We start from the raw sequence: 26,851 nt of genomic DNA, 5'->3' as shown, positions 1-26,851 counted from the left end.
CCGAGTCCTTAAGAAATCAGTTCAGGCCATCTGGAACTGCTGGGTTCCGCGGCTCTGTTAGGCTGCCCGATCATCGCCGAACCCCAGAAGATTTATCGGATCTCGGCACCCTTGCACTCGCACCCCAGGGACTCGAGTCCAAATGGTCGTGGCAATGCTTCTGCCGCAGCCAGGAGCATTTTTCAGGCGTGTGCACCAACCTCATTTGCAAAACCCTGAGCCCGGCCGCAGAAGGGTTCGGAGACGTTTACTGAGAGGTGGGGCTGCGGGGCGGAGACCTTCTTGCCCTGCTGGCGGGCTCCAATCGCGGCGCCTCTCGCAACCCCAAACGGTTCCGGTCCAGCAAGTGCCCGCGCGCGCCACGGCCGCCGACACGCCCCGGGCTGCGGCCTTTGTGCTAGCAGCTCGCGGGGGCAGGGCTCCGGCGTGCCCGCCCGCCGCCCGGCCGGTGATCCCCAGCGCTCCGGCCGCCGGGAGCGCCTCCTCCGCGCTTGAATCTCCCGCGCGCCGCGGGGCCGGGCGGGGCCGCGCTCACCCAATGGGAAGAGCCGAGCTCCGGGCCCCGCCCCCTGCGCGCGCAGTCCGAGGGAGCTTTAAAGGGCGCGGGCTGGCGGCGCCGCTGGAGTTTCGGGTCCCGCTTGGCCACTTGGTTACCTGCCGTCTCTACCTCTGCCGCCGCCGCCACCATGCTCTCGGTCCGCGTCCCGCTCGCCACCATCGCAGACCAGCAGCAGCTGCAGCTCTCGCCGCTGAAGGGGCTCAGCCTGGCGGACAAGGAGAACACCGTGAGCGCCCAGCCCCGGGTCGGGAGCGGGCGGTGGGCTTGTGGGACTGGGAGGGTGGGGGGCTCCCGCCGTGGCTCACGTGCGTCTCCCCGCAGCCCCCGGCCCTCAGCGGGACCCGCGTCCTGGCCAGCAAGACCGCGCGGAGAATCTTCCAGGAGCCCATGGAGCCGGTGAGTGGCCCGCGTGGGGCACGAGAAGGACCCGAACTCGCCGGGAGCGAGCGGCGCCGCCACCAGGGGGCGTCCCCAGGTGCCCGCGCTTGGCGCCAAAGCAGCTTTGTCTCAGCTGTGGGGCCTGCTCCCCGCCGGGCGATCCTTTCCCGCCAAAGTGCCCCTATAGGTCCTATAATCCTCTTGTGCATATGGAAAGCAAAGTGACAACTAATGTTTATCCGTTGAGCCGCATGAAGTTGCCCATAACTGAAGGTATTTGACCTGAGAAAATGGCAATTTCATGTGGTCCGCTCAAAACTTTTTCTTTTTTTTGCCACTTTTTCCGAACAGAAAACTAAAGTACCTGCCCCCAGCGTGGAGGATGAACCACTACTAAGAGAGAACCCCCGCCGCTTTGTCATCTTTCCTATCGAATACCATGATATTTGGCAGATGTACAAGAAAGCTGAGGCTTCCTTTTGGACAGCCGAGGAGGTAATCACATTCCCAAGAACTTGCCACTGCTTTGACCCTAGAAGACCCCTACAGGGCACTTATAACTTGTTTGACATGCACTTACATTCCACTTGGTGTTGGTTGCCCACTGAGGATGTTAGATGCTCTCATTGGCAAAGGGAATCTGGATGTGAAGAGTTTAGTGCTCAAGAGGTGTAGTGGACTTAAAAGGAGATTTAGAAGTGTGTATTCGTGAGCTCCTACACACTTGAATCTCTTCCCTAATACTAACTGTTATGAACTTCTAAATGTCAGGTGGATCTTTCCAAGGACATTCAGCATTGGGAAGCCCTGAAGCCTGAGGAACGATATTTTATATCGCATGTTCTGGCTTTCTTTGCAGCAAGTGATGGCATAGTAAATGAAAATTTGGTGAGTCTGAAAAAGTCTTCACTTTTGAAAATTAAAGTTAGAACTAGTGTGCTTTTCTCATCATCTTAATTTTTTCCATACAGTGAATGTATATGTGTGTATAAGCTAGAATTTATACTACATGGTATTTCCTGTTTTGCAACACATTACAGTTGATGGTATTTTTTCCTTAATGTTAAGTGGCAACAATATATTTATTCCCAGAAGCTACCATACTTGCTCTCGCCTTTTTGTGGCTTGCTGTTTTAACATTTGGGTTGCATATATCTTTTTTCTTTTTTCTTTCTTTTTTTTTTTGGGTTAGGGCCTCACTAGGTTGCTGAGGCTAGCTTTGAACTTGTAATTCTCTTGCCTCAGGCTTCACTGCTGCTGGGATTATAGGTATGTGCCATTGTGCCCTCAGCAGTAGTGGGTCTTTCTTGAAATTATTTAGTAAGGAATGAATGAATAATCAAAAGTTCATAGAAATCCTATAAAATAGGATTTATCTATTTCCTGATCTATAAATTGAGCATATGACATAAAAAGTTTTGCTTGTCACAGAATTGTGAAGAACTATATTAAATGCATAAAGAAGCAAACCTTTTAATGATGCAAAGAAGCAATTGATGCTACTAGTATCCATTGACTGTCTTCCCGCCAACTTTTTTCTCAAACTTTTGATGTGTTTTACCACTAGGTGGAGCGATTTAGCCAAGAAGTTCAAGTTACAGAAGCCCGCTGTTTCTATGGCTTCCAAATTGCCATGGAAAACATACATTCTGAAATGTATAGTCTCCTTATTGACACTTACATTAAAGATCCTAAAGAAAGGTGAGTAGTCAAATGGTATGCCAGGATGTTTTGGATTCCCTTATTAACTTTATTTTCTCTGAGAGATAAAAATGTTTCTAGAATGACTAAGCAGATTGTCCTGAATTTCTAGCACTCACGGTCATGTTTGCTCGGAACAAGGGACCTAAATTCACTTAATTAGCCAATTACTTACTGTTATGAGAGTCTTCCTTTTTTTTTTTTTAGAGTGGGAAATATACTGTGGAAAAATCTAATGTCTTTTGAAAAAGATCTTGAGGTTGAGTATGATGAACTGAAACTGAGGTTTAGCAAATTTATTATACCTATAGTGCAGGGTTGGCAATTTTTTTGTACCTATAGTGTAGGATTGGGTGATGATGGAGGATAAAGATGTAACTCGCCTCTTAGGAAGCTTATAATACAGTACAGAAAATAAAACCTAGATGCATAATGAGAGGAATTATATAATATGGACAGCATTGAGCCATAAGATAAATTTAGGCACAGAGAGGACAATTGGGCTGAAATGATAGTTTAAATTAGGGGATCACAGAAAAATAAAGGTAGCTTATGGCCCATTTTATGTTTTGGAGTTTGGAGAGGAGGACGTTAGCAATGGGCTAGTTGAGTGTCATAGATGCTTTAGGACAGAAGCCTCAGGTGGAATGGAAGCAGCGAGGTTATGACTGTCATGGACTACTTGGGAGGATGTGAAGAAAAGTGAGTGGTAACTTGAAAGCCTAGTGGAATTGAAGAAACTGGGACTAAAGAGGTTTGGACATGTTTATAGATAGAAAAGGTAATGATAGGGCCATGACTGGGGAAGTTACCCAAAGGGTTAGATATGGTCAGGAAGGTCTGGTGGTCTCAAAAGCAAGAGACAGGCAGCCTGAGGTTTCAAATAGAAGAGGATATTGAGATGCAGAGAAAATGAAGCAAGTCCAGTGCTGATGACTGGCTTCAGATAACAAGGTCATGTGGGAAGGAGGGGCAGGGATGTCAGGGCTCCTGGGTGGACCCCAGGATAAATGGGAGACAGAGAGATGGTAAGGAAGGCTTTGTTGAGTGTAAGAAAATGAATCTGACTTCCTGATCTGGGGTCCACAGTGGAGCATAGGATTATAGCAGGGAGCAATCTTAGATACGTTTACCTTATTGTTTTTATTATAGAGTTGGCAATTGGCCCAATGTTCCCAGTGTAGTCTTTGGAAGGACTCTTCATTTAGTGGGATAGTAGTCAGCATAGCAGTTAAGATTTTATGTCTCAAATTTAAAGAAGGTAGGACCTATGATCTGGACTTGAAATGATTAAGCCAATAAATTCTGTGGAGACCCAGGGCCAGTGGTGAACACCTGTAATTCCAGCTGTGCAGGAGGATTGAAAGTTCTAGGCCATCCTGGGCATCCTAGACTTTGTCTCAATAAAATCTGAAAAGACTGGGAGTGTAACTCAGCTTGCCTAGCATGTGTGAGGGCCTGGATTCAATCTCGAGCACCGTAAAAATAAATAAACACCCTGGTATGCTGGACTGTTTTAGTGTAAGTAGATGGTGGAGCTCAATACGAATACCTAAATTTATGTGTGTTAACCTGAGTCAAATGAATGTTGAGATTTTTAAAATCTGCAGGGAAATGACCTTCATCCCAGGGCTCTCATTTGGAAGTTTGGGGCCAGTTCTTTACTCTCATCACTATTACTATACTTACAGGGAATTTCTCTTCAATGCCATTGAAACTCTGCCTTGTGTGAAGAAGAAAGCGGACTGGGCCTTGCGTTGGATTGGGGACAAAGAGGCTACCTACGGTAAAGATGCCCGAGGCCCTACTTAAACCTGATCTTCTTTTTCTTAGTAATGTTACTGGGCTGTGGGCCTCTCCTGTAAATACCAACAATTGCTCACTAGGAACATTTTGGTATTAACTCTTACACAGGAGAACGGGTTGTAGCCTTTGCCGCTGTGGAAGGAATCTTCTTTTCTGGTTCTTTTGCGTCAATATTCTGGCTCAAGAAACGAGGACTGATGCCTGGCCTCACATTTTCCAATGAACTTATTAGCAGAGATGAGGTGAGTCTAAGTCAAATACACTGGCTAAACTGGCAGCCCAAATACCTGCAACTCTTAGGCCCACCCTTGTGTTCACTGAGGGGGACCCAGGATATCAAATGTCCACATTTAAGAGTTCAGCTGCATACATACTCAGAAAAGAATGAAGTGCTGTATGTACTCAAATTATTTTGTTTATTCTTGGTTTAATACCTTCCTACATACCTGTTGTATGTGTAAATGCACAAAACTAAAAGTACTTGATGGGATCTTAAGGGATGCTTTATTCTTGCTTGGTGTTCTATGATACTATAAGTGTGTGTATGCATGATTTTTTTTTTTAATCAACTTTTTGACTTTTTTCTTGGTGCATTATAGTTGTACATGGTAGTTGGGTTCATTATTCCTACCATATTTCAAAGTTTGGTAAGCTTCCTGACAAAGTGATCCATTTGGTTCCAGTGTGCCTTTGTAGGCACTTGGATTAAACTGAGGAAAGGAAGGTGAAGACACCCAGACTGTCTGGTTTAAATCACATCAGAAAGGCAAGAAGCATGAACCCCACCATTTCTGGAGCCCATTTGGTTTATCAAACAGCTGATCTTCCCTTAAGGAAGATAAGTTGGAGCTTATTGGAGTTTAATGCACTCAACTTGCCTATTTGTTTTACTTAAGTACATCGTTAATTCCTGAGCATCTAAAAGTTAACTGCCCTGTTCCTTTGGGAATAGAGGCAAAGTTAAGAGCTCATGGCTGTACAAAGTATACTTGAGCAAAAGTCTGATTGTCTTTGGACACCATAGGGCAGTGAGGAAGAGGCCTGGGCTATTACCTAGGTGGCAGCTTTGAGGGCCTCCTGTGGAGCTGAGGTCTGTCTCATTGACATCGGCAGAGTAGACAGTTAATCATCATCTTCCCCTTGACATTCCCCAATTGACATGCTGTCATTGCGGCCAGGCAAATTGTATGAAAATGCAGGAGAGAATAAAGCAATTTCATGTTCCCTGTTAACAGAATTCTGACTTTATCGTGGTCTTGAACTTCCTTCTAGGGTTTACACTGTGACTTCGCCTGCCTGATGTTCAAACACCTGCTACACAAACCATCAGAGCAGAGGGTGAAAGAAATAATCATCAATGCTGTCAGGATAGAACAGGTGGGTCTGTGTGCCAGTCACTCAGACTTGCGGGATGAGGTCTTTGTGCCTCAGGGAACTCAGGTTGTGTTTTGGTTTCCAGGAGTTCCTTACAGAGGCCTTGCCTGTGAAGCTCATTGGGATGAATTGCACTTTGATGAAGCAATACATTGAATTCGTGGCAGACAGGCTCATGCTGGAGCTGGGTTTCAACAAGGTAAAGCTTTGTTTATAGTTTTCTACTTCTTTTGAAATTGGAATTTTGTACTTATGTCTTTCTAAAAATTTTTTTTGTAGTTGTAGTTGGACACAATACCTTTATTTTATTTACTTACATGTGATGCTGAGGATTGAACCCGGCAAGTGCTCCACTGCTGAGCTACAGCCCTAGCCCTGTACTTATATCTTGATGTGAACTTTTTCAGGTTTTCAGAGTAGAAAATCCATTTGACTTTATGGAGAATATTTCACTGGAAGGGAAGACTAACTTCTTTGAAAAGAGAGTAGGCGAGTATCAGAGGATGGGCGTGATGTCGAATCCAACAGAGAATTCTTTCACCTTGGATGCTGACTTCTAAATGAACAGAAGATGTGCTCTTATTTAGCTGGTTTTTTTTTTTTTTTTCTTATCACCCCCAACCCTGCAAAAAAATCAGCTAAAATGCACCGACCAGCTACACCATTGTCCATGTGTTTGTTAATGGCATCTAAAAACTGTGTAGCTACCTCAGATGATCCCAGCTTCAAAGTGAGGGAACCCTCAAGCAAGCCTGACCCAGTAGGATTAAGCATCAGTTACAACCATCAGGCATTTAAAAGAACAATATCACTGCTACAAAGCAGAATTAAGTATATTTAACTTGTTTGTAAATAAAACTGGCACTTTACACACAAATGAACATTGTACTGTCAAGGGGGAAGCCTGATTTGTTTGGTTTGCACCAAATGCAAAGTGTTGTATTTACCACTCATGGGGGCCAATTCAAAATTCAGTAAGCAACTAGAGTTAAACTTCTGTGGACTAAGCATGTAATTTAAGTTTTGTTTTGTTTAATGAATTGAAATATTTAATCAATTTTTAAGTCAGTTCCTGTGCATACCTAGACTTTAGTCTGCTGGTGCCAATCAAGACAATTTGTATTTTACTCTGTACTCCAGGTAGCGTATCATGGCAACTGCTGCTCAACTGAAATGTCTTTCAGGGCAAGGAGCTTCTAACTTAAGTCACTGGGAACTGAGGCATGTTTTGGGTGAGTGCTAGTGACCAAGTGACTTGTGAGAAGCGCTATCATTTCTCAAAATTGTACTTCCTTCAATTTATAGTTGGTGTGGAAAGACTTAAAAGGTATGTGTAGGTGGGATTTAAGATAATATTATGACTTTTCAGATCGTCCTTAGACAAAGTGACCTGCCTCAGCTTTCTTAAGTGGTGAAACCAGAACTGAAATTGATTCTCCTAAAAGTTCTGTTTATTCTAACTTTGTAAGTAGGTACTGTTGAGACTTCATTTTAACATGTCTCTTATTTAGAAAATATTTTTTACTCTGTGTTCATTTAGGTTTTACTTATTTGTATTTGGGGAAAAAAATCATCCAGTATTATCTTGGAAGTTAATAATTGTAAGACATTGCTCACTTATTCTAACATTTGCCTAAATATGAGCATAACCTGGTGAATTCCTTAACCGGTAGAAAATTGGTGGTATGATCTTATTAATGCATCTTCCATTTAAATGTTAATTTTAGTTAGAGGTGTAAATAAACTAACAGCCAGTTTAGACTGATCTACCTTTTGTGTGGAAAAAAAGCCAAGATGTTACACAGAAGATGGTGCATGACTTGTGTTGATCTCTGGCCCTGTTTGTTAACTGGTTGGATTGTATATTGCTGACCATTCATCTGTTTCCTTCCTTTGTTGTATAGTCTTTTTCAATTCCTATAATATTGGACTTGTGTCTTGTAAATTATTGTTGCCTAAGGTTATGTGGCCCTTACCCCTTGTGCGACACTAAAGTGAACCCTTTGCTTTGCATTGCCAGGTACAGATATAAGTTGGGAACTGATTTTAGGATTCTACCTCCCATCAGCTCAGTAATGTGAGAATTCACTTCTGTCAGCTCAGACTGTTTCCTAATCTGTTTAAAGGGAAACTAGCATAAAGCATTTCAGTGTTGACTACCACTGAGTACTACACAGATGTTAAATGATTGAAACGAAACTGTTCTTCTGTCAGTTCCTTGATTGGCAAAATTCGCGTTTTAGCTGAGGAAGAAAAAGCATTTTTCATAAAGGCTTGTGAGTTTGTTTGCTTTGTATCCGTTCTGGGGAAGACACCTCCCTCGTGCTCACTCGGGCACAGGGGGCATAGGAGGCACAAGTACACCTGAGAGTTGATGCCCAGCTGCAGCTGCACCGCGTGTGGGATTTGGGAACCAGGACTGAGTTTCACTTTCTGACAGCTGTGGGCTGGCCACTTCTGGGCCCCTGCCTTCCCATCTCAACAGTGGGGCTGGCTCTGCTCCCCATCATTCAACTGACCTGTGTGGGCTTCTGTGGGAATTCTGGTCTGTACCTGACAGTTCCACCCACCTTCCTGAAGCCTTTGAGAGCACACCCTCCTGTTTGTTCCCAAGATAAAAAAACCAGTCCTTACTTGCATGGTGCACCCCTGGGTCTCCAGCTGCTCATTCATCTGCCACAGAACTGTCTTGGCATGTGTTATCCTGGAGATGGGACCATGAGCCAGGAGAAATCCCTTCCTGTGGAGTTTTGCTCCTTCAGAGGAAAATAGGAAGTAGGTCTGAAGTGTTGGGAGGTTGTGGAGATGCGGAGCCAAATTTGCAGAGGGGCAGCATAGAGTGCTGACAGGGTAGAGATGAGTAGGACTGGCCTCATGGAGAGTGACATTTTTCTTCAGTGGGGCTATTGGTGGGACTGTCTTGGAGTCTGCTGCCCCTGCTTTCTGAGAAGATGGGATAGGACAAGTTTTTTTTGTCCATTTCTACACCTCTTAGCACACAGCTTTCCAGATGAGTGACTGGCAGAGGAAGTGAACTAGTGTGAGCTGAAGTAATGGGGGCGGTGATACCTGGTAAGGTGACTGTCTCAGAGTAACCTAGTAAAGGGTTACTTTACTAGGAAGAATGTCATGGACTTGGAAAGTTAGGGTGGGGGCAAACCCACAAGGGAAGTGTGGGCAGGCATGCTTCAGGAGGATCTTAACTGTTAGAGCAACCTCGCTATGGGTGGTCTGCCATCTTGAATCTGCTGCTGTCTGCCTACGCCATGGTGTGTGCTCCATACAGCACAGCTGTACGACAGACCTCTGCGTCCATGTCAGCTGGGCACTCAGATATAGACTCACAGGCTCACCCCGGACCTACTCAATCATCCTGAGCACAGCCTGGCAGCCTGCAGTTTTAACTAGATCTTGGGAGAGTCTCAGGTATTTGGTCTGCATGGAATGGACTTCTGACAAAGTTCAAACGAGTGCTTTTTATCCCTGGGTGTGCTGGGTTTCCTGGGGGCTTTTTAAAAACACCAGTGCCTTGACTACCAGAAAAGGCACCCCTGCTCAATTTTAACTGGATGTGTTTTCTGATTTGTGTCAACTCCAGACTTGCTTACTAAGGGTTACATTTCATTGCGTGTGAATAATTAGCGCCCTGCTCGTGTGCAGTGTCCAGCCTGGCTGCTGAGAGCAGGCCCGGGACACTCCCCTCTGTTTGCCAGGCACTGCTGTGGCCTCTGGTCCAGGAAAAGAACTGACTCTGGGCTGGGGATACAGCTCAGGGGTAAAGCACTTGCCTAGCTGAGGCCTTCAATCCCCAGTACTTGAGATGGGGGACAGGGAACAGCAAAGCAAGGGCAAGATGTTCATCACGAAGAGCTGCCTGGCAGTTTCTGCATGTTATTAAGTGTCGGGGCTCATTGATGGGGGCTGCAGTTTTGAGGCAGAGGGTTGCTAGGCTTGGGTTATTCAGAAAAGAATCCAAGTGTCTCCTGGTATCTATCTGGGCACCAGGGAAAGAGAAATCTGTGTTGTCCTTGTCCTTCTTTGGGGTCACTTCACATTAGAATGTTTTTACAACAACTAACTGACCATTGCTATTGGAAGGCTTGGTAGCCACACTTGCCTTGGGCTGAGCTCTATACACCAGAGAGACCGAGATGACCCAAGGTCCCTCTTGCTACAAACTCCTGACAATTATAAATAACAGGAAGTTAAGTGGGTGATGGCTTGCTGAGAAGGAACTTTCCAGATGCAGGGAACAAGGGAAGTAACCCTGAAAGCCTAGTAGAGCAGTCTGGAAAGTGGTTATTAGCCACTTGGGGAAATCAAAGGGTGAGGGACTAATGCCACTTGAATTTGCAGAGGTGGACCTATACCAGGGAGGGATCGGGACCAGAAATTCCTCCCAAAAGCCAAGAACCAGCATAGTGGGATCTGGACAGTAATTTCATGGCACAAGGTAGAGGGTAAGGTTTTTTTTCCCCCCCCAAAAAAATGTTTGTCGCTGGGGGTATCGCTCAGTTGGTAAAATACTTGCCTCGCAAGCACAAGGCCCTGGGTTTAATCCCCAGCACCGCCCAAAAAAAAAAAAAAAAATGTTTGTCCATCAAATACGTGAATGAATGAATCAAAGTTAAGGGTTTTAATCTTCCTGGATTCTAAAAATTAAAATTTCAGGCCTGTGCCTTTCACAGATTTGTAATCCAGGAACTTGTAGAAAATAAAAATTGATCAGTACATAACCTCAACACTACCACAGTTGGGGCCTACAATTCTAAATTACAAAACAAGGAAACCAACCACATGCAAGAAACAATAGGTATAAAAATCCTTAAGGACTTCAGATAACAGGTTGGTAATACAGAGATTGAGCTGGGTGTGGTGGAGCATGCCTGCAATCCTAGCTATTTGGGAGACTGAGGCAGTAAGATCAAAAGTTTGAGACCAGTCTCAGCAACTTACTGAGACCCTGCCTCAAAATAGGCCTGGGGCTGTAACTCAGTGGTAAAATGCCCCTGGGTTCAATCTCCTGTCCCCACTCCAAAGAGAGAGGAAAAAAAAGGTAATGACTAATGATCTTCCAGCATTGCTTCATCCTCAGAAGCAGGAGTCCAGAGGAATCTCAAATCAGATAAATGATCCATACTTAGACTCACAGGAGTAAAACTGCTGAACATGTGGATAAAGTTCACTAAGGAAAGTTTCCAGGCATGTTCCCTTAAAAGGAATGAGCTTTAAGCAGAAACTTTCAACAGAAATAAAAATTATGGGGTCTTTTAAATGCTGAAAAAACTATTGAGCTCAACTGGTTCTCAGAAGTAAGAGAAATACATTTTCAAAGTTTTTTTTTTTTTAATCATTCCCCACCCACCCAAAGAATCACTAAATATACTTTAGGAAGAAAAGAATGGAGCACAAAGGACAGTGGTGAGCCGAGAAATTGGAAAGCTAAGCCATTGAGGAGCCAAGCGAACTAGAACAGTGACAGTTACAGCTGAGACGGGCAAAGGTGGAACTAAAGAATACGAAGGGACTTGTGATTTTGGGAGGCTAGAAATAGGGTTAACTTGATCTGTTTTGAGTTTTTTATTGTTCAAACTGAAAAGGTAACAACTGAAAGAATAGCACTGGAATGTATAACTTCCAAAGTAGAGGGAGTAGGGAAGGTAGAGCTTGGTTTAGTAAAAGGAAGAAAAGATGGGAAGAAAAAGCACAGTAATGTAAAGCTCAAAAGAAGTTGGCAGAAATAAAATCTAAAAGCACAATAAATGTAAATGGACTAAATTAACAGAAGATGAACTCTTCAGATTCAATTAAAAGAATTCCTAACAATTATTTCCAAAAGTCACACACATAAAGAGGGTACAGAAATGGGAAGAGATGGGGGAAGAAACCCCAACCCCTACTGAACAGTGGCGTTCTAAGGGAAAAGACGAGTTAGAAATAAGTCATTGATCTCAGGAATAACTGATCACCTGGGAAAATAGAACATGCCAGAGAGGCGTGTTCTCTGCAGTATGTTTGGAGTCACCTTGTGACTGGGAGAGGCCTGGGCTACTAACTCAGGGGACAATATCTCTGACAATGTCTCTGGCAGGTTCTGACCCTGTCCCCTTGAGTCACCGTGGTTTTTTTTATCCACTGCTCTCCCTTGTCCTTCACATCATTCCTGGGTTTGACTTTATGCCAGTTATGGAGACCTTGTGGCCCTTGGTCACTCCTTGTCCCCATGAATCCTTTTGCTGTCCCTAGCGGGTTGGGCTGGCATGGTTCTGAGATGCTCAATAAGTAGAATTTATTGGCAAACGCACTGGGTTTTATTTCCAAGAGAACATTTAGAATGTTGGAGGCAGCAGGTGGTGGGTCTGCCTTGCAAAAGGGAAACTTGATTTACATTCCACAAGCTCCTCACCCCCTTGGTGTATTAGACAATTTTGCATTTTAAAAAGATTTGTGTGAGAGCATCTAGAAGAGAATGTCACCCACCGGGTTGGAGAGCCCGTGAGCGCTGCAGGCTGACTGGCAGTGGAGATTTTAAAGTTTCCAGTCACCCCTTGGTGGGGGTCGAGAAAGGGGCACTAAGAGGACTTGGGGCTCGTACTTCCCCCGTTTTTCTTGGTGACTCTTCCTCTCTGGCAGGAAAACAAGGCACTGAACCTCCTCTGTGGTCCTAGGATCCTGCCTTTGTTCCAGGGAGCTTTCAGAGCGCGGAATTGCCCTGGGTCTCTGGGGAATTGGAAGCAAAACATAGAACTTTCAGGAACATAGGGACTTGTTTTCCCTCGGACCTGGCTTCTTCACTTTCCCCACCTTCCACCTAGCTCCTTTCATAGACCTTCATTCCTCCACCCTGAATTCTCTGCCATCCAGTCTTCAGTGCCTGGCCCTGCGGGGTGGGGGGTGGGGGAGGGGTAACAGCAGTGCAGGAGGCCCGGCTTGGGAATCAGCCTGTGGCTAGGTCTGGTCCCCTGCTAACATGGACTTCTTTTCCTTTCCCTACTGTTTGTGGGTGGACCCCCTAGACTGCTCCCAGAGGAGAATCTAGGGTGTCTCTGGTCTTACTTGGTCCCAAGCCCAGTCCTGCTATTCAGTGTGGGCAGAAGGGGTGGCAGGGTCCTAAAAGGAGCCAGAGGGGCTTGGCACAGGCTGAATGAAGTCCCTCACAGTGGACCAGGACCAGAAGCATCAATGCCCCCTGGTGTTTGCTAGGAATGCCAGTTCTCGGCCCAGCCCTCCCGGCCCCAACCTGACTGCTGTCAAGGGCTCAGGACTGGGCACAGAGATGGGGGGAGGCTGCCCTAGTGCTTCCCCACCATGGCCTTGGGCAGCTAGTTACCCCCAACCTCAGCACTCCGGGTGGCCAGCTCGGCATCTTGGGGTCTGCCTTAGTGAAGAGCTGAGCATAGCTGGGCCTGAGGGAGAGCCATGTCCTGTCCCTGGGACCCCTTCAGGCCCTGGGTTTGGTTTGGGTTCAAGAGTCCACATCGGAAAACAACTCAGTTTGGGCCTGAGGGGCTTTATCAGGGGAGGGTTGAAGCTCCAGGGCCCCTCCCTGTCGGTGGACAGTGCTGGAAAATAGGCAGGTTGGACCAGGGGTTTCCCAGCCCCATCTCGTGGCTTCTTTATCGTCCTTCCTGAGTTGTCACCTTGGCAGGGGACTTGCCTTCCTCTGAGCCTGCTTTGCCCCACCAGACCTCTTGAAGGAGGCATCCGTACCTGGTGCTGCCACTCACCTACCCGAGACACCTGCACTCGTGTTCCTACAGCATGTACGGTGGCCAAGTGCTGTTCTGTGAAGTGTAGTCTTACTCGCTTGCTCTTTATAAAGCCCCTTCACAGGTGAGGGCTGCAGACACAGACAGGCTAACCGACTTGTCCAGAGCCACACAGCCATAAGGAAAGGCACTGGTCCTGGAGTCGGGCATCCTGCGTGGTGTCTGCATGCTGAACCAAGACCTCAGCCTGCCCCTGTGGCCATGGCCAACAGTCCTCCCTCTGGTAGACCGTACTGAGCTCTGGCAGCTCCTCCTGTCTCCCTTGCCCTTGGTCCGCCCCAGGGCCTTTTCTCCAGCCTCGGTGCCCCGCCTGTGGAATCTCTGCTCTCAGTGCAGGTCGAGTTCCCGACCATTGACCATTCAGCCAGACACTTCCACTTGGCCTCTCACGGACACAGCCCCAAACTGCACCCCAAATCTGCTTATGTCTCCCCAGCATGGGTTGTCTGCTGTCTCCCAGCTCAGTGGGTCCCTGCCCTACTCCTCCTTGAGCAAGAGGCTCCTTGCAGGAATTCAGGCCTCCCTGGTGGTTGCTATTTTGTACGTGGCCAGGAGGGGGAGCTCCCACCTTCCTGCTCCCTCACCCTACAGCCCAGCCTACCGGTTCCTCTCTCCAAGGTTCAACCCCTGTGGGTTATGACCCTACCCTGGCCAGGCCATGTCCCACTTTTGCCTTCCTGCAGTCTGGTGAACACAGAGCATCCAGATGATTTATCACTAAGTCAGAAGATCAGTGCAGGCCATATAGCACATCTCGTAGAGTGCCAGCCTCTCATGCTGGCAGCCCGGGTTCGAGTCCCCAGCACTCTGGGTTTCTGGAAATAACAAACAAAAGAAACCTACTAAGTCAGAAGATGCCACACGAGTAAACCTCCCGGCCGTGATGTCTCCTGAGACCTCCCCCGCCAGCCCAGGTGCCTGGTGCCTTCACCTTGCCCAGCTTGCCTTCGACCTCCCTGAACTGGGAGTTCTTCCCACACTGCCTCCTGCCTCCCGCCTTCACAAAAGCTATTCCTTTTGCCTGGCCCTCACCTCTATCTAACTGTCCTGACGCTTTAGGCCTCAACTTGGAGGCCACAAGAAACCATCCCAGACCCAGTAAGGCCGGGTTAGGGTTCCCCCTGTACCCCCATGGCCCCCAGCAGTGCTGGTTCTGAGCATTATCATTTGAACTCACACTTGCCAGTCCACTTTCCTGATGCCCTGCTCCTGAGGGGGCGCTCTGGGTTCTCAGGACATTTCTGAATGAGTGAGTGAGTGCATTAGCCACCTGGGGAAGCCACTCTGTGTGACTCAGCAACATGAGGGTCATGCCATGGGACCATCTGAGGTCTGACTGTGAGTCCTTGACTTTCAGAGTGAGTGGCCTGTCCACGGGGCTCACCTCCTCTCCATTCCCCTCCAATCCAGGCAGACTGCGCACACCCTCAGCTCCCTCCCAGGCCTGCTGGGACTGTCCTGTGACCCATAGGGGTGCTGGTGGCTTGAGCTTCAGGTAATGGGCTCAGGAAGTTGAACTGAAGCCTGAGTTCTCTGTTCTTGGGGGACAAGGACTCTTCTTTCCTTGGGTGTCCCTGGTTCTGGGCTGGACCTAGGTGACAGCAGACAGTCCCTGCTTTTGACTGGGCTCTTCCAAGATCAGAGGCGAGGTCTCAGATCTGCTTGCTAGTGTGCAGTTTCTTTTTCAATTTTCATGGTGGCCTGTGTTTGTGCAGATGTTCACATGATGTGGTGGGGACATGAGTTTCATGGAACTGTTGGCAGAACACCATTTGGCACCCGTGAGACTTCTGGGGCCTCAGCTAGAGTTCCAGCTGCAGACAGCTGCCCACCTTCTCCAGCGTTCAGCTTTTGAGCCCAGCAGCTTCCTGGGCCCCAAACACATGAGCAACCTCTCTATCCCAGCTCTCCAGGGATCCCTGACAGGCAGTCTGGTGTGTAGGTGAATTCCTATTTTTAATAGCCAAGTTGTCGAGAAATCTCAGGGCTTCTATTCCATTTGAACAGAAGACTTCCAGAAATATTTGTATCTTGTCTTCCGTAGAGTCCAGGAGGTCATCTTCCCCAGGGGAGGTCAGAGGTGTGTAGGGGAGGGTCTTTGCCCCAGCATGCTCCCCTGCTCTGGTGGGGTGGGGGAGGCATAAGACAGCCTGCAGGCGGCGGGGTGTGGCGCCTTGGGAACGGCAGTGTGACTCAGTATCAGGGAAACATCAAAAAGGGGGTCTTCCCATTGGCAGGGAGCAGGCTGGGAGGGGCGCAGAGAGGCAGCGGGTGTGAAAAAGCCCGTGGTCAGGGTTGGAGTTGGGTGGGCCACGTCCAGAGGGCTGCAGGGACGTGCGGCTCTGGACTCTGTCCGAGCCCCGGGAGTCTTATGAGGAGTGACGCGATCAGGTCTGCATTTTAGCCAGGGCTCTGGGTCCCAGGCTCACTTCATGGGGGAACGTGGGCCTCAGCCACCTGCCTCCAGGCAGCAACCCCCCGCCCCCGATGTGCGTGCTTCTCTTCTGTTTCAATTGTGTTTGAAAGTGCTGTTTCCAACCCTCTGCGCCGATTTCCTGTCTCCCTGAATAGTTTGCTCTCCAGTTTAAACAGAGCCCGATCCAAGAGGGGGGACCAAGGGAGATTTCAGCCAGGGAGCAACCAGGGCTCCACGACCGGCTGGGGGCCCGAGGGGGTGGATCACTGAGGCCCCAGAATAAGGTTCCTCCTGGGTAGGTGTTGCCTCCAGGGCTGAGCGTGGGGCCCTGCCTGCCATCGCGAGGTGTGCTGAGGATCCAGAACTGCGGTTTTCTAACTCAGACACATTGCGTGGTGTCTGAAAGCCATTTCATTAAATGCCACATAGAATCAAAATAGAAATTACATCTCTGAGACAAAGCCCATTGAGCAGGGAGCCAGGCACACCAAATCGGAACCAGTGTCATCTCACAGAAGCAGGGATGGTGGGTCCAAGGCTGTCTCCCCTGTCCTCACTCACATCTGTCCTCCAGAGGAGACAGGAGGTCCTAGAGCCCAGTCACCTGCAGTGGATCAGGGCAGCAGGGAGAAGAACCCAGCCCCGCTGTCACACACCAGCTACATTTATGGTCCAGGATCCTCAGCTGCTGGTGAGGAAGCCCTTCTCCCTGAGGACCCCAAGGCAGGGAGTGAGGTGTGGGCCTGGCCACGCAGCTAGTGGGAAGTGGAGATGGACTTTGGGCTCCGAGGTCCACAGCCCCATGGGCCTTCCCTATCCCAGCCTGCTCTCCGATCTTATCCCCTGGCTCTTTGTTTTTCAGAGACAGATGATGGAGAGGCATGATTGGTTGGGACAGCTGGGGAAGGGGCTTGGGCTTGGTACTTTTCAAGTTTGGGAACTTTGCTGTAGGGGATCGAGAAAGGGTGAGTAGCCCTGCATCTGCCCTCTGTCCCCAGCCTGCTTTCTATCCAGTCAGCCACCATGGGAGAAGTGGCCTCTCCTGGGGCCTGTCAGCTCAGCTGCAGCCCTGACCACTGCTCCTTCCTCCAGTGCCCCGGGTGGGCCATGCTTGGAGGAGGTCAGGAGAGGTGGGGGCGCAGGCAGAGCAGGCCTGAGGGAGCGCCTGGGTTCCCAGGGGAGGGCCATGGCAGGAGCACCCCCATGTTGGGTGCATACCTTATTTCTTTGTGGTTTGCTTGTTTAGATACAGGTTGCTAAAAGATGAGATTTCCTCTGAGAAGGGATTTAGCCGAGTCCCAGAGAATCTGCCACCTGGTGGTCTCTCATTGCCATTGCTTGTTCCTCTGCCCTCGGTACTTGGGGTTTGGCTGCCCTTCTGACTCACCAGTTAGGCGTTTTCTCCCCCAGGTGGTGGCTCCTCTTCCCCTTCTTCAGGTTAGTCATACATTTTTTTGTTTGATTGCACTCTTGTGCAACTGTGGGGAATGTTGTTTTCATGATTTCTTCTCTCTGGAATTCACTGCGCTCTTCCTCGTGGACTTCTCCGATGACTGATTTTTGTTACTGCTTTGTTGGTGCTTGAGGAGAACATTTTCTATTTTCTGGACCCTGTGCCCTTATTTGCATTCCACTCATGGGGTCTGCCATTAGCTCATCGGACTTGTTAGCACAAAAAGACTGGACTGGACACAGACTTTCACGGATCATCTCAGCTCTTTATTCAGGAATGAAGTTCTGTGCAGGAACGGGTGATGGGCAGGACCAGGGTGATGCTCATGGATCCATTTTCCTGGTGGAACATGAGCCACTGAACAAAGGAGGGAACTGGGCTCACGTAGGTTAAACTGAGAGGTGACTTAATTAATGAGCGTGTCAGCTTGCGCACTCAGGAATTTGGGGTCTGTTTTACTGGCTGAAGTAGGAGGAGGTCTGGGGTCAGCACTCTCTGTCCCTTTATCTCTGTCCCTTCAGGGTCCCATTCTGTTGTCACTGGGAAAGGATTTATTTGGGGAAGGATCAGTGCTTTGGCTTCCTTTCTAGGGATTGTTCTGTCACTGGGAAAGAATGTACTGGGAAAGCTATCAATGTATGGCTTTCTTTTTCATTTCTTCTTCTCAGGCCTCACTGTTTTGGGCTTTTTCATTTTCCATATCTAACATGACTCAGTGGACATTCAGTACTAATGTGATTCTATTTTTCTCTCTCTCTTTTTTTTTTTCCTGCAGTACTGGGGATTGAACCCAGGGGTGCTTTACTGCTGAGCCACAGCCCCACCCCTTCTTTAAATTTTTAATTTTTGAGACAGGATCTTGCTAAGTTCCCAGGGCTGGCCTTGAACTTATGATCCTTCTGTCTCTGCTTCCCAAGTAACTGAAATTTCAGGTGTGTGCCACCATACCTGGCTTCTATTTTTCCTTTTATACCTTGTTTATGCTTTGTGAATGTTGATGCTGCATGATCTGGATCATACCTATTGAACTATTTGTTATAAATTGTACTCTTCTTCGTTATAAAATCTCTTGTCTTGTTTAATGCTTGTCAGGGTGCCAGGTTCTTGGGTCTCACTTCTGTACTTCCTATGAGGAGTCTGTGGAAGACCTCTGTCTCTGGAGTTCCAGGACTTGTATTTTTTATCCTTAAGTGATGACTTGATTTTTTGGCCTGGCTGCCCAGATGGTTTTTTCCTTGGCTTTTTTCCTCCTTTCTCTTATATTGTAAGTCAAGTCACCTTCATAGAAACCACCTTGAAATTGACACATGCTCACACATTCACACTCCTACACATAAGCTCACAACATTCCCCAAGACATTCCTGTTCTTTCAGTCTGTACATTCCAGTCTTTTATTTCTGGAAAATTTTCTTGGATTATATCTTTGAACATTTTTGCTCCCTTCTTTCGGCCTTCCATTCTGGGATGTGTGCGGGGTCCCCTGGGTCCTCCACATCAGCCCTTCCCTCTTCACCCCTGCGCCCGGTGTTCCTTGCTCTGGCCGTTCCTGGTCGTGTTTCCAGCAGTGCTGCTCCTCCGGGGGTTTTTTTCCTTCCACTATCTATTTGCTGGTGTTTGTGGGGGAGCAGAGGCCAGGAATCCTCCCACAGCTGGGCGTGCCATTGTAGGGCCGGAGGGCTCCTCCTCTGTGCTTCCTGCAAACGTGGCTTGCGTGTGATTCCTTGCTCTGATTTGCTTCTTCTGCTTCTGGGTGCCACATCCAGCTCTGTCCCCAGGGCCACTGTCAGGAGCTTGGGCACCCCATTCCTTCAGGCGCCCAAAGAACCTTGGCGAGCAGCTGTGTTCTCCTCTGCCTGTTTCTTTCCAAAACACTGCTCCATTTTTCTGCTTTTGGCAGTCCCAGGGCTGCTTTTGGTTGGGGTTTTATCTTGCTTCTGTTTCCATGTGGAGATGGAATTCGTATCAGAGTTTGCCAGGTGCAGTGGTGCACACCTGTAATCCCAGTGACTCTGGAGTCTGAGGCAGGAGGATCACTAGTTTGAGACCAGCCTCAGCAACTTAGCAAGACCCTGTCTTAAAACAAAAGATAAAAAAGGACTGGGATGTAGTCAGTTGTAAAGCTCCTCGAGATTTGATCCCTCATACCCCCCCAAAAAAAGTTTGCATTCTGTTTCACTTTCTCATTATTTTGGGGTGTTTCTCTCTCTCTTCTCTCTCTCTCTCTCTCCCTCCTCTCTCTCTCTCTCTCTCTCTCTCTCTCTCTCTCTCTCTCTCTCTCTCTCTCCTTTCTTTCTCCAGATTTGTCAAGGTATAAATGACATACAATAAATGGTCTCTGTCTAATGTTGTGTTAGAGTTTTTTTTTTGGTTTTGTTTTCTTTTTTTACTATATCAAAATGCCCAAGGAAGGCCTTTTATAAAAGAGGTTTATTTAGTTTATAACTTTCGAGGCTAAAAGTCTAAACAGCATTGCAGGCTCTGGCAAGGGCACCCTGGAAGATGGGGGAGGAAGAGGTCCCACTGTAAAACAGCAGAGAGGCTGGGGTTCCGCTGTTCCTTTGCGGGCAGAACCCCGTTGATCTTAGGACTCCTGTTAGACCCCCAACTCTTTAAGGTCCTGTTTCCAATATTGCCACACTGAGAACCAAACTCCCAGCACATGAACCTCGGGACGGCCACATCCAAACCATAGCAAACGTGCCGTATTTGCAAGTTTTGACCCGTGTTCACCCAGCCCCACGGAGCGACTGCACATCTCCACTGGCAGCTCCCACACCCCCGTTTCTTTGAGCTCTAACCTCTGCCCCAGTTTTAGGTGACTGCTGACCCGCTTTCTGTCATGTAGATTAGTTTGCATTTTCGAGAGTCCTGTATCAAAAGAATCTTGCAGTGTGTTTTCCTCTGGCCTCTGCCACTTACCCTGACTATCCTGAAACGCATCCAGCTGTTGCGGGTAACGGACAGCTCGTCCTTCTATTGCTGTCTTGCATGTCAGTATACAGGGTACCACAGTTTGTTTATGCATCCACCTGTGTATAGACACTGGGTTGTTTCCAGTTCTTGGCTGCTATGGACACTCCTGGGAGTCTTGCATGGACATATGCTTTTATTCCTCTTGGGTCAATAAGTAGGGGTGGGGTAGGTGTATCTTTCCCTTTGTAAGAAACTGCCAAACTCTGTTCCAGAGTGATTAAACCACTTTGCCTGCTGGCAGCTGGTGAGGGTAGCCTGAGAGCTCCAGTCGCCCCTCGTCCCTGCCAGCAATTTGTCTTTTACGTCCCGGCTGTCCTGGCATGTGGCTAGTGTATCCCCCTGTGCTCTTCGCCAACATTTCCCTCATGACAAATGGCTTCTGGTATATATTTTTTTTTAGTTGTCCATGGACCTTTATTTTATTTACATGCTGTGTTGAGGATGGAACCCAGTTCGTCACACACGCCAGGCGAGTGCTCTGCCACTGAGCCACAACCCCAGCCCCAGCTGGCATCTTCTTCATACACATGTAGTCGTGTGCTGCATGGTTTTTGGACAGCGAGGGACCACAGAAAGGCCACATCGCCTGGTTATGTAGCCCCTAGTTACGTAGCGGCTCCGCGCCTGGGAGCGAGGGAGGAGGCGTGGGCAGTGGGGTACTCTGTGTGGCCAGCTGTGCAGACTCTGGGATCTGGCACTCATGGGTCACCTGGAGAGCCGGGGACAGCACTTGGGGTCTATTGCCCTGGGAAAGGGCTCCCTGCAGGGAGAGAGACGCCACCTCACATTCCTCTATTTGTTCCTTCTTTATTGAACTTAGACCACATGCAAGGGCTGTTCTAGCTGTTGGAGTGGATGCTGAAGGAGGCAGCCTCTGTGCTCAGCCCGTACCTGTGCTCGGATTTCCCCAAACGTTACGCAGAGTGTGGCTATGTGTGTGTGAAGGTAAGCACATGAGGAGAAGCTCGGTTCCATTTTCCTTCTACAGTGCAAGAGAAGCAAGACGGGAATGGGCAGTGTCTGTGGCCGCAGGGGTGGGAGACGGAGCCTGAGTCTCAGGTGTGGGACTGGGACAGCCCAAACCATGGCAGGAAGCCGCGAGGAGGCCCACCTGAGGCCAGGTGGCAGCACTGTACCTGGTGCTTTGGGGCACTCAGCCCCTGTGACCCTGTCCAGAAAGAGGTCTAGGACCACAGGCAAAGGAGGACTTCTTGTCTGAGAGAAAGTAGTTCGATGTTTATCATGTTTCCATTTCCATTGTCAATGAAAAAAAAATGGCCTCTGGTTTATGCATCAGCCATACAAACCTTGTCTAATGTGACTCTTCCCTATAAGCTAATCCGTGTGCTGGTTCTGGCACAGCAGTGGGGTGCTGAGTGAGGTCACTGAGGCGTGGATACTGAGGCCTCTTGGAGGACACCAGTCACCTTCAGCCATCTGCAGCTCAGTTCCAGTGCAAAGCCTGTGAGGGGCAAAGGTGAAAATCTAGGTGAGCTCAAGTCATCAAGCTTTCATCAGCCCTCACAGCCCGGGCCAGGGCTGGGGAAGACAGGGGGAGGAAGACCTAGTGTGTCAGTCAGTTTTGGTCACCGTGACCAAGACACCTGACAAGAACAAGTTGGAGGAGGAAAGTTTGTCTTGGCTCATGGTTTCGGAGATTTAGTCTGTCGTCGGCCGATCCATTGCTCTGGGCCCAAGGTGAGACAGTTCATCATGGCGGAAGGGCATGGCGGCCAGGAAGGAGAGAGAAAGGGAAGGGGCCACAGGGAAGATGCACCCTTCCAGCCTGGCTCCCAATGACCTCCCTCCTCCTCCAGCGCCACCTGCCTGCACAGCTACCACCCAGTCAGTCCATTCAAGCCAGGATGGAGCAATTAGGTCACAGCTCTCACAGTCCAGCCATTTCGCCTCTGAACCTTCTTCCTGCATTAACACAGGAGCTCTAGGGGCACCCCACGTCCAGACCACAGCACCTAAGCTCTCCCCTCAGTGTGCGAAACCAAGTGCCTCCAGGGACCGGGCCCATCCTTTGTCCGCACCTGTGCTTCTCTCCTACCATGTTTTGAGGCCTCTGCTATGTGCAGGGCGTTGGCCTAAGTGTTGTGAGGGGCAGAGAGACAAGCCAGATGGGGTCCAGAGGGGCTGGGGTGGGGTAGACAACTGGGCTGCCTGTGGGAGGGCAGGGAGTGCTGGTCCTACCTGGCTGTCACCTCTCTGCCACCTGCTGTGCCTGGCCTTTGCTCCAGAAGGGAGTCGCTTCAGGACCAGTCAGGTCCACAGAGAAGCCTGGTGTGGGTTTTGGGCCAGGCTCTTCAGCTCCACTCTTCCTCTGCCAGTTTTCCTTTTCTGGGCAAGTTGCTGAGCCTCTGAGCCGTCGTTTCCTCATCTGTAAAATGGCTTCCGAGCAAAGCTTCCATATCAACACCTAGGGTTGGCAATCTCTTAGTTCACGACACCCTTCTCCCCGCCCGTGCCACCCCAAGCACGTCTGCTTGGCTTATCCTATGGTGACCTGAGGAAGAAATCTTTTCCAGGGAGAAGAGGGAGGCTGGCCTGGGAGACCCAGGGCAGTGAGATCTTGGGACTGAGTGAGGCCAGGTAGGGGAGACCTGGCACCTTCTGTGGTTTGCCTGATCTGTAACCTACTGGATGACCATGAATTCAATATTCAGGTCTGTATGGAAATGCAATTCTGGACTACACTGTTTCTGTAAGTCTGGACATAAAGCACAAAGAATTAAATTAGATTAAAACAAAACTGCAATCACTGAGCTAGTAACTGTGACAATAGAAAAGAATCGCAACCAAATTAATGCAATATTTAAGTTCCATCATTATACTAATAACCTTTGCACAGAAATAGTAGCAACTGTTGTTTGGCAGGAGATTTATTACCTGGGGAACAGAGTTCTGGGGAGGACAGAATTTCCCGCTGGGATCTTTGAAGAGAGGAAGAGCTAAGATTTCTTTTTTTGGTCCTGGGGATGGAACCCAGGAGTGCTTGACCACTGAGCCACATCCCCAGCCCTTCTTTTTAATTCTGGGATGGGGGTCTCACAAAGTGTTCAGGCTGACCTTGAACTTGCATTTCTCCTGTCTCAGCCTCCCGAGGAGCTGGGATTACAGGTGAGCACCGCCACTCCTGGCTAGAGAGCTAAGATTTCTAAAGTGCCTACTGCATGCCAGGATGTAGTGGTGGAGGTCCCTGCCCTGGGAAGTTCACATGGGCGGGAGTCAACCACATGGGCAATGGCCATAAAGTGAAGGGGTCTGTCATCAGGAAGCCCTCTTGGAGGTGGTGGCATTGAGCTGGGTGGAAGCATGAGCAGGATTCAGGGGATCTTATTCCCTTCCTCATCTCTTCTCCTCAGCCAGCTACAATCTGCTTCTGTCCCCTGTTTTTGTCCTCAAAATGCACTTCATGTTGCTGGAACCAAAGGTGGGTCCTCAGTCCCCATCTTCTTTGGCTCTCAGAAGCATGTGCTCCTGGCTGCTTCTGTGGCCTCTGGACCCACCCTTCCCTGGTTCCCACCAGCACTGCCTGTCCCTTCCCCTGCTCTGTCCCCTCTTCTGTGTCCTCTCCCCTCCTGACCTCCATGCTCCAGGCTCGGCCCTCACCTCTCTTCCCTGTCGCTGGCTCCTGCGTCTCACTGGCCTCTTGGCCTCCCGCCGCCACGCACAATATCTCACTGTCTATGACGCATCCCCCAGGGCTGTCCAGTGTCGTTTCCTCAGCCAGATACCACAGATCGAAAAAGTGCACACACCATAGAATTCCGTTCCTCGAAGTGAGTGCACCTGTGCCGTCAACTCACCAGAGGAGAAGGAGGACATCACCACCTGGGAGGTCCCACCTGGGCCCCAGTCCTGACCTGACCTGCTAAGGTGCCGGCTCCCGTGCCAGGGAGGAACCCAGCCTGGCCCTCTGTTTTATAAAAATGCAAGTGCAGAGGATGTGCTCTTTGGCTCGGGCCTCAGCTGACTGTGCGTGAGGCCACCGTGCTGCGGTGTGGAGCTCGGGCACAGAGGCCTCCCTCACACCAACATGCGGCAGTTTGTCTGTTCCACCCCTGATTGACATTGTGGCATTTCCATTTTTAGAATTATGAATGGTCCTATTTGAGGAGGTAGTGACGACTCTATCTTCTCTGGAACCAGCCCTGCCCTGCAGGAACTGAGCTTGTGGGGACCATGGTGCCCTAAATGTGTTTTGACGGGACCTTAGGTGCCTAAGGTTGGAATCTGAGGCATCATGGCTGGCTTGTTTTTTTTTTCCCAATGAATGAGTGAATGAATTAATGAATGAATAAATAAAGGAGAGAACAAAAGGGCGGCGAGTGAATGACCGAATGTACTTCTGGAAAGAGCCCTGTGTGTGTCCACCTGTGACGGCCGTTTTCCTGCACATTGCCACACCAGTCCTGGTCATGGTCCTTCAAGGTGGGGAGTGTTATCTTGATTTTATAGATGAGATAAGAAAAGAGGAGAAAAAAAGGAAATCTTGGAGAATCCAGGTTGTTTAGCTTTCCTGGCCTCAGCTCACCCACCTGTCGACTAGGTAAGGTGGGGTGTCCAGCGGCTGCGAGGGCCGCACAGCCCGGGAGAGCATCAGGGTGGTTTTGGACAGGAACGGCTCGGAACTTCTGTCCGCTCTTATGGCCTGAGCTCATGGTTTGTAAGTGACCTGACGGGATTTGAACCTGCACGGCTTGTAAGTGGCCTGACAGGATTTGAACCTGCACGGCTTGGAAGTGGCCTGACCGGGATTTGAACCTGCACAGCTCCGTCCTGCGAAGGCATCGTTTCCACCACCTGGCGCTGCCTGCCTTGGAGACTTAGCAGACTTGGCCTTGCTGTGCTCCTCCTGAGCAGCCGAGGGTGAGGGGCTGGTCCCTGGGCCATCCCTGTCTTCTCAAGACCATTAGGTTTAGGTCCTTCATCCTGGAGGGTGATTGAACAGCTCGGTTCCAGTCTGCCCTGGACCTGGGTGCCCTTCCTCCCCGGCTGCCCCACTTGAGGATGAGATTCAATACAATTGCAGTGGTCTGGCTCATCAATTTCATTTTCTGTGTCTGGAGGAGTAGGGCCTCTTGAACTCATTACGTTCATTTAAATTCAAATAACAGCCAGCTTGGCATGGTGGGCCGAGGCTGTCCTGAGGCAGCCTGGTCACTCCCAGCCAGGATGGCTCAGTGTTCAGCTGTTCAACTGGGGCCAAGCAGAGGCTGACATTGACCTTGACCCCAAGTAGGCAGGCCCAGAGGATCTCCCTCCAGCACTTCACCTTCAGAGAACCAACTAGCTATGAAAACAGTACCTTGGGGTCCAGTGGGGGCCAGTCAGGCAGCCCAGGAGATGGGTCTGTGGATGACTTCTCCCTCAAATTAGCTGTTGAAATCACACTCTTGTCAGTTTCGAATGGAGACCAAATCTGCCCCAAACTTCATTTAAATCTGTCACTGAGAGGAGAGGTGGGGTGGGTGACATTCCCAAAGAGGTCTGTGTTCTCTAACGCGATACGAGCCGTTTCCTACCAAGCCAAGGCCCCCTCAGTTCAAGGGCTTCGGCGGTGGAAGGGCTGTGGTGGTGGTCACTGGGCACTCTGGGTACACAGGTGATAAACAAGGGACCCTGAGGCAGAAAGGTCCCAGAGGACGACAGGAGCACTTGGCTCTTCATTGATTCCTGCCTTCAGCCTCTGGTCCCCTGCTGAGTCCCTCTGCTCTTCCAGGGCCTCTTCCCTTAGCTGACAGTGCTTCTCAGTGTCTGCCCTGTGTCTGATTCCCATCCTGGGTCTAGTTCCATCCAGCTGCTCCCCTTCCAGGAAGCTTCCCTGGTTGCCTTGGAGACATCCTCCCATCTTCTTGTTCCCCAGCATTTTATGCCAAATCCCAAACACGTTTTGGGCTGACAGCATCTCTCTCCCTGACAAGGAGCAGGGCCAGTGTCTGCCAATCCTGGGGTCCCCACCACCCACCCAGAGAGGGTGCTCAGTGGAAGCTCACCGAAATCCAGTAGTTTCATCAGAGGGCTGCCGAGGCTCCTCACAGAGGCCAGACAGGGCAGTTCCCCGGTGCCCGGCCCCCCTTCCTTCCTACAATCCCTCACTCCTCAGCCTCTGTCCCAGGACCACCTGCACAGCCCACCGCCACCAGCTATCCCAGGCTCAGCAGACACTGCTGGCCTCTGCTTCTGGGCCTTCATCCGCTGGACTGCCCACTGCGGACAGCCGTGCCCCAGCCAGCCCGGCCTGAGCCTCTCCCCACTCCTCTTTGGAAGTGTTGCCCAACTAGCTGTCAAGATTAGGGCTCGGCCAGGATGCAGGGCCTGGGCCGCATGGCACCAAGCTTGGCTCCATCCCAGGCTGGTGGCTCTTTATTAGCACAGGGTCCAACGCTTTCACTTTGTTGTTGCAGGAAAT

The 26,851-nt window shown here is 49.5% G+C and overlaps 1 protein-coding gene across 1 annotated transcript; it reads left to right on the top strand.

Annotated features, from left to right (window-relative positions):
• The first annotated feature begins 607 nt into the window (after positions 1 to 607).
• Positions 608 to 7,575, top strand: Rrm2 (ribonucleotide reductase regulatory subunit M2). Its single transcript, XM_047522684.1, has 10 exons — positions 608 to 785; positions 881 to 955; positions 1,289 to 1,432; positions 1,709 to 1,825; positions 2,505 to 2,638; positions 4,330 to 4,424; positions 4,553 to 4,686; positions 5,717 to 5,821; positions 5,904 to 6,017; positions 6,226 to 7,575. The coding sequence occupies exons 1-10, from the start codon at positions 687 to 689 to the stop codon at positions 6,376 to 6,378; spliced, it is 1,170 nt and encodes a 389-aa protein (XP_047378640.1). The 5' UTR covers positions 608 to 686; the 3' UTR covers positions 6,379 to 7,575.
• Positions 7,576 to 26,851: the final 19,276 nt, after the last annotated feature.

The sequence above is a fragment of the Sciurus carolinensis genome, chromosome 13, assembly GCF_902686445.1.
Source record: "Sciurus carolinensis chromosome 13, mSciCar1.2, whole genome shotgun sequence".
Classification (NCBI taxonomy): Eukaryota; Metazoa; Chordata; class Mammalia; order Rodentia; family Sciuridae; genus Sciurus; species Sciurus carolinensis.
This window is presented reverse-complemented; position numbering and strand designations above follow the sequence as displayed.

What these genes read in the sequence shown, in the direction of transcription:
- Rrm2 (XM_047522684.1), top strand. Translation starts at nt 687, where the DNA reads ATGCTCTCGGTCCGCGTCCCGCTCGCCACCATCGCAGACCAGCAGCAG. An exon ending in AACTTATTAGCAGAGATGAG is followed by an intron (nt 4,687 to 5,716) that starts GTGAGTCTAAGT and finishes ACTTCCTTCTAG; the next exon opens with GGTTTACACTGTGACTTCGC. An exon ending in ATGCTGTCAGGATAGAACAG is followed by an intron (nt 5,822 to 5,903) that starts GTGGGTCTGTGT and finishes TTTGGTTTCCAG; the next exon opens with GAGTTCCTTACAGAGGCCTT.